At 33.5% G+C, this 6,666-nt stretch overlaps 2 protein-coding genes across 3 annotated transcripts in view; both read left to right on the top strand.

Annotated features, from left to right (window-relative positions):
- LOC135139568 (uncharacterized) overlaps positions 1 to 1,926 on the top strand; it is a 3,449-nt gene extending 1,523 nt beyond the window's left edge. Inside the window, exon 3 of the mRNA XM_064069864.1 lies at positions 184 to 1,926. Coding sequence (XP_063925934.1) covers positions 184 to 374 — 191 coding nt within the window. The 3' untranslated portion in view covers positions 375 to 1,926. The remainder of the gene's footprint in view (positions 1 to 183) is intronic.
- The window catches only part of LOC135139188 (uncharacterized), a 33,162-nt gene extending 28,704 nt beyond the window's left edge, over positions 1 to 4,458 (top strand). Inside the window, exons 8-10 of one of the 2 annotated variants that reach the window (XM_064069323.1) lie at positions 2,747 to 2,906; positions 3,050 to 3,304; positions 3,741 to 3,832. In XM_064069323.1, the coding sequence (XP_063925393.1) occupies positions 2,747 to 2,906; positions 3,050 to 3,299 (410 nt within the window). In that variant the 3' untranslated portion in view covers positions 3,300 to 3,304; positions 3,741 to 3,832. Of the gene's footprint in view, positions 1 to 2,746; positions 2,907 to 3,049; positions 3,305 to 3,740 lie in introns of both variants that reach the window. The other variant, XM_064069322.1, reaches the window with a different exon arrangement.
- The last annotated feature ends 2,208 nt before the right edge of the window (positions 4,459 to 6,666 follow it).

The raw sequence follows: 6,666 nt of genomic DNA, 5'->3' as shown, positions 1-6,666 counted from the left end.
AGAGAAAAATAAAGGAAAGAGAGAGATAGCGAAGAGAAGAGAGAAGGGGAGAGAAGAGAGAGTGAGATAGAGAAGAGGGAGAGAGAGAGAGAGTGAACAAACAAGGAGAGAGGGAGGAAAGAGGGAGGAAGGAGGGAGAAGTAAGGGAGAGAAGGAAAGAGGGAGGAAAGAGGGAGAAGTAAGGGAGAGAAGGAAGGAGGAGCAGGAAGAAAAATGCGGTAGAGAAGAGGAGTGATAGCGAGAGCGAAACACACACAGAGAGAGAAAGGAAAGAAAGAGAGAGACAAGAAAGAGCGAAGAAAGAGGGAGAGAAAGAGAGGAAAAAGAAGGAGAGAGAAAAGAAGGAGAGTTGTGGAGAAGAGAGAGAAATATAAGGAAGAGATGTAGAGGAAATGGGAAGAGAGAGTGAGAGGGAGCAGCGAGAGGGAGAGGGGAGACAGAGACTAGAGAGAGTGGAGAAAGAGAGGATTAGAGAAGAGGGAGGTAGAGAAGGGAGGGGTAGAGAAGAGAGAGTTAAAGAAGAAAGAGATTTATAAAAGCGAGGGAGATAGAGAAGAGAATGAGGGATGCAGAAAAGAGAGAAAGAGAATGGAGAGAGAGGGGGAAAGAGAGAAGAGGGAAAGAGAGAGGGGGAAGAGAGAGAATTGAGAGAGGGAGAGTGTAGAAAGGGATGGGGAGAGAGAAAGGAGAGAGAGAGAGAGAGAGAGAGAGAGAGAGAGAGTTGGAGAAGAAATAGAAAGAGAGGGAGTAGAGAGAAAGAGAGGGAGTAGAGAGAAAGAGAGAGAATAGAGAGAGAAAGAAGAGAGAGATAAAGAAGAGAAATAGAAAAGAAAGACGGGCAGGAATGAGAATGGGAGAGAGAAGAAAGAGGGCGAAGAAAGAGAGAGAAGGAAAGAGGAGCAGGGAGAAAAACGTGGGGGAGAGAAAAAGAAAGAGGAACACACAGAAGGAGAGAGATAGGGAGAGGGAAAAATACACAGTGAGAGAGAGGAGAAGAAGTATAGAGAGAAGAAAGACAGAGGCAGGTGAGAGAGACGGAAGAGAGAGGGTAGAAGTGAGGGAGGAGAGGGAGAGGTGTGAGAGGGGGAAATGAGACGGTGAGACATATAGTGTAGAAAGGAAGAGAACAATAAGAAAGAGAAACGGAGAGGAATGAAGAAGGCAGGGAAATATAGAGAAGAGATGTAGAGGAGAGTGGGAGAGAGAGAAGAAAGAGAAAGACAGAAAGACAGAAAGAGAGAGGAGAGAAAGGGAGTGGAATTAAGAGAGTGAAAAAGGAAAATAAAATGGGCAGTCATATTTTCGTAGGTGAACTAACAGGTTGTGTAGAGTGACAAGAAGAAACATAGTAAAGACACAAAAAACGAAAATAATAGGGATAATAAAGAGAAAAATGAGACGATTTAAAAAAGGGAGTAAGTTGGAAAAAATCACAAAACAGAAAGGGGATAATTAATACATAAATATGATAGAGGGAAATCGAAACAAAATTGTTTGAAATTTTTAATTTTTATTATCTAGACTAAGGACATTACAGCGATAGTAACAAAATGTTACTTAAAAATAATCATAAATAAACAGAGACATACGTGCAAGATAATAAGAAACACATAAAGGATCAAGAAAACTAGAACATTTAAAAAGTACAAATCTATAAAGCAGGAAACATCGGAGGAATACATAAACTGAAAGAGTGAAAACAAGGGAGGCTAAAAGGGAATAGACAGAGGGGGAAAAGAGTCAAGCCACAAATATGGAGATCAAGCTTGAACTAACGAGGAAATGAAAGAAAAAGAAACTTTTATATAGGAAATATTCAAATAGGATTGCAATTTAGAAGCAGATAAGTAACAATAATTACTATAAAGTATACGAAAAAAACTATGACAAAAAGGTGACAACTTCAAAATCAAAAGTAAGAGGAATGGCAAAGAATAAAAAAAGGGGATCCAGAGGAAGAAATGATATGCATAAGTATAAAAAGGCAAGACTTCGAGAAGATCTAACAAAAAGAAAGAAAAAATAACGAAGAGGGCAGACGATGTAAGAGAGAAATGCGCCAACAAATTCAAATTGAAACATTTTCTTTTTGTTCTTTTTTTTTGGTTTCTAATATTTGAGGAGTTTATAACCAAAGCAGTGGAAAAGGAAAAGAGGAAAAAACAACACAACAAGGGATTATTGATGGAATGCAGGTAGAAAGATGCTAAAACAAAGAGTCTAAGAGGAGCAATATGTGCTGAAAGAGGGAATGAAGATAAAGAGGGAGAAAAAAAGACAGTAAAAAAATTAGCAATGAACGAAAGCTGATAAATAAAGCAGGAAAACACTAGGAATGGAAAACATCAAGCAAAGCAAAACAGAAAAAAAAAGAAAAACAGTGAGAGAAAGAGCAAGACACAAAGTTAGTGGAAAAACGAAATTATAGATAAATTTAGATAAATAAAAAAAAATGAAAAACCCACATACGAAGAAACGGAGAATAAATAAACGGAGAAGAGTAGATAAGTAAAACAAGGAAGACAACGTCTCCAAAAAATGCATTAAGAGGGTGGTGAATTTTGATTTATGGCATTTGGAACTTTGAAAACGACAAGATAGATTATAAAATCAAGTGACTAGTGAACATACTATCTTTTACCCTAAAGTATAATAATTTTCTAAATACACCACACTACCTTAAAAAATAAGAGTTAAAAAGTCTGTATAGTAGTAATTTAATAAAACGACTTTATTCTCATTCTAGCCGAAAGCCAAAGAACCATCATCTTCTACATCCCCATCTGCCTCTCCATGGTAGGCAGCGCCGTGTGCCTCATCTGGACCAAACTCATCACCATCAGATACGACCGCGACAAGAGAAACGACTACTTCTGGATCGAAAAAGGAACCGTCTACAAATTCATGTAAGTATTCCAACCCATCACCAGCTTCTCCATCACTAAACCTGCTTGGGCAAACACCGCGCTGTACATTCGCGTTCGGGCTTCCAGGCTTTTGGCTTTACTTCTCTTTACACACGTCTTCCTGCACGTCCCGTTTGTTGCAGGTTTAGGCAATGCTTTCTTACTTTGATCATCATGACCATTTCTTGGATTTCCAATGTCTTAATGAGCTTCTTAGACGAGTCTAGTGGCATTTTTCACGCCGCGATCATTTTCGAGGCTTTACAAGGCATTTTAATCGTGGCAGTTTTCACGATGAACCATTACGGTTCTAGTTATCTGGACAAAGGACAAAAAGGTCCCCAAGCTGCGAATGTCGAAATGTCTCCTTTAAACCATAAGTCATGCGAGTGAATAGGGTAAATATTAGCTTATATCTGTTGAAACGACGTGCTATTGCTGATAAGAGAACTAAAACAAATGGTGCGCCCTTTTTAATCTAGAAATAAACAGAACTGTGTCTGGAATGGACTCTCAATTGATAATAATAATTAGTAATTACGTATAACTGCAACGCTTCTAATTTACTTCTAAAGTCAATTTGTGGTGAATAAACTATCTTCTAAAATATGCACGAAATAAGCGAACTGCTCGTAGAACGAACTAGAACTCTCACTTGCTATTTATTGATCTATTGATTGGTAGCAGCCGATACGAACAAACCCCTACACCCATATTCTAAATTAACTGATAAGATAATAGCAGACCCTTCACAACAGCATGTTTTTCATCACTTTTCCCCTCTTTTTTTAATTCCACTTTTCGCTTGATTTTAACCATCTTTTGATTTTTCAGGTGGAGAAAGCATCTAATAATTTTTTTAACTTCTTTGATGTGGTTGTTAGAAACGATAGTTCACTTATTCTTCGCTAACTCTAACATATTAATAGGCATCGATATAGTGGAAGCAAGCCAGGGTATTTTAGTAGTATTATTGTTCGTTGTGAATAAGGAAACAAGAACTCAAATAGTGAAGACCATCAAAGCTCGAAGACGAAAAAAGAAGCCTTTCTACGCCGTAGGAGAGGAAGATTTTATACACCTTGAGGAATTCAACAAGAGCTGAGTGTATTTTCTCTGTTTTTTGTTCTTGTACATAGCTATTGTTACTGTGATTTAAATTTATTTATTATGTGTATTATTTTTTATAGTATTGATGAGTGCAAGTTGTCAACTTGTAATTATCACACTGTCTCGTGAAGAGAGTGATAATTTTGTACCTGCAAGGTACAGTCTGCTAAATATCGACAGATTACGTGATGAATGTACATATCTAGGTGTGAATGGTTTATTACTTTAGTTTAAACTTTTTGTATTTTTGTACAATGTTGATATATATCGTCTTTTTTCATTAACTGTTGTAGCTTTTTTTGTTAACGACTTTAAGAATAAACATGTTTTTCCGAAAATTGTGTCTAGAACGATTAGAGTGGCACACGAAAATTTCAAAATGTTGAATACTACAAATAAATGTCAGTATTGTTAGAAGTTTTAATAAAATAATATTCTTGAAGTTGTGGTTGTTTTATTTCGCCTAAATGCATGATTTCTAAAGTGGATGGTGAGTTTGAAAATTTTTTAAACAGTAGACATCTAGGGTAAAAAATCAAGACGGATTCATAACCCCTCAAGTATTTGCATTTTTTATTTACTCACTGTTTATACGTGCCTCAGTTTACGTAAAAAGATTATTATTTGAGGATATTTTATGCAACCACAAACATGTAAATATCTTCCTATTCATCTTCACCACGAACCGCGTGATGTAAATGTAAAATTTAGCGTAGAATTTATATTGTGATTTCAAAACTTTTTCTGAATACTGTTTTTTAAATTTTATCTACTTATCAAACCTGCGTAATTTTGAATTGCACCGTTAATTAAAAATTAGTATGTATAAAGTTTTTCTTTCATCGCCTCAGAACTTGTTTGATCTGCAGACCACAGCGCACTCAGGCCAATGTGGACTCTAAGCGTTCAGAAACGATTTGATCTATAAGCCATCTTCCGTGATCTGATATATCCTAATCTTAACGATTTTTCGGCTTTTCGATTTCTTGCTTTTTCAACTTTCGAATTCTCAATTGTTTGAAAATGTAGTTTTTGGATTTTTCAGTTTATTTATTATTCAATTTTTGAATTTTCCAATTTCTCAATTTTCCAATGTTTTAGATTTACGTTCTTTCAATTTTCTCCTCTTCAATTTTACGATTTTTAAATATTTTGATTTTTCAATTAATCGATTAATTATAAACTCTCAATTTTTAGATTTTATGATTTACGATGTTTTGATTTTCCCATTTCATGACTTTCCACTGTTTCGATTTTTCAGTTTTTCAATTTTTCGATTTTTCAGGTTTTTGGTTATTCAATTTTTCTATTTTTTTAAGGTTCACAGGTTAAGGTTAAGGTTTTAGACTTCAGTTTTTTAATTTCTCAGTATTTGGATATTTCAGTTTTTCTTTCATTTTTCAATTTTTCGAAATTTCAATTTTGAAATTTTTCAGTTTATTTATTACTCAATTTTTCGATGTTACAATTTCTCAATTTCACGATTTTGGATTTTCAATTTTACGATTTCTCAATTTTACGTTTTTCCAATTTTTCTCCTCTTCAATTTTACGGTTTTTAAATATGTATTTCAAGTTTTCAATTTTTCAAATTTGAGTTTGAAAAAATCTCAATTTTTCGATTTTTCATTTCTTCAATTCTTGGATTTTTCAGTTTTTTAAATTTTTGATTTTTCAATTTTTCAGTTTTTTAAGGTTTTGATGTTTCGACTTCACTTTTTTGACTTCTTGATTTCTCAGTTTTTCAATGTTTTTATTCGTCATTTTTGGATACACATTTCAGTTTTTCCTTTCTGCAGTTTTTCTTTCATTTTTTAATTTTTCGCACTTTTAGTTTTGGGATTTTTCGGATTATTTATTATTCAATTTTTCGATTTTTCAATTTCTCAGTTTCTCAATTTTTCGATTTCTCAATTTTTCCATGTTTCAGTTTTACTTTCTTCAATTTTTCTCCTCTTCAATTTTACAATTTTTAAATACATATTTCGATTTTTCAATTTTTGACTTTTCTAAATTCTTAATTTTTTGATTTTCCCATTTCTTGACTCTCGACTGTTTCAATTTTCCAATTCAATTCTTCAATTTTTCGATTTTTCAGGTGTTTGATTTTTTCAAGGTTTCGATTTTTCGACTTCACTTTTTTGATTTTTCGACTTCTCAGTTTTTCAGTTTTTTAGATTCTCAGTCTTTGGATACTACAGTTTTGGGATTTTTCAATATTTTCGCTTTTAGCTTTTTCGATTTTGGCCTATTTCGGTTTCTCAATTTTTCGAATTTTTAAATTTTTTGATTTTTTGATTTCTCGGTTTTTCGATTCTTTACTTTTCGGATTTTCGGTTTTTCGATTTTCCAGTTTTTCGATGGTTCGTTTTTTCAATTATCGAAATTTTCAATTTTTTCAATTTTTTAAATATTGGAGTTTCGATTTCTCGATTTTTCATTTTTCGGTTTTAAATTTTAGATTTTTGATTTTTCGATTTTTTGATGTTTCAATATTTCTATCTTTAAATTTTTCGGTTTTATGATTTTTTTTTTGTTTCGATTTCTTGATATCTTGGTTTTTCGATTTTTAGATTTCTAGATTTTTCAGGTTTTCGATTTTTTAATTTTTCGTTTTTCAAGGTTTCAATTTTTCGACTTCACTTTGATTT

The sequence above is a fragment of the Zophobas morio genome, unplaced genomic scaffold, assembly GCF_036711695.1.
Source record: "Zophobas morio isolate AGI-343-1 ecotype UQ-CSIRO unplaced genomic scaffold, CSIRO_AGI_Zmor_V1 ptg000031l, whole genome shotgun sequence".
Taxonomy (NCBI): Eukaryota; Metazoa; Arthropoda; class Insecta; order Coleoptera; family Tenebrionidae; genus Zophobas; species Zophobas morio.
Note: the sequence above shows the minus strand (reverse complement) of the source record. Positions and strands in the feature narration are given on the sequence as shown.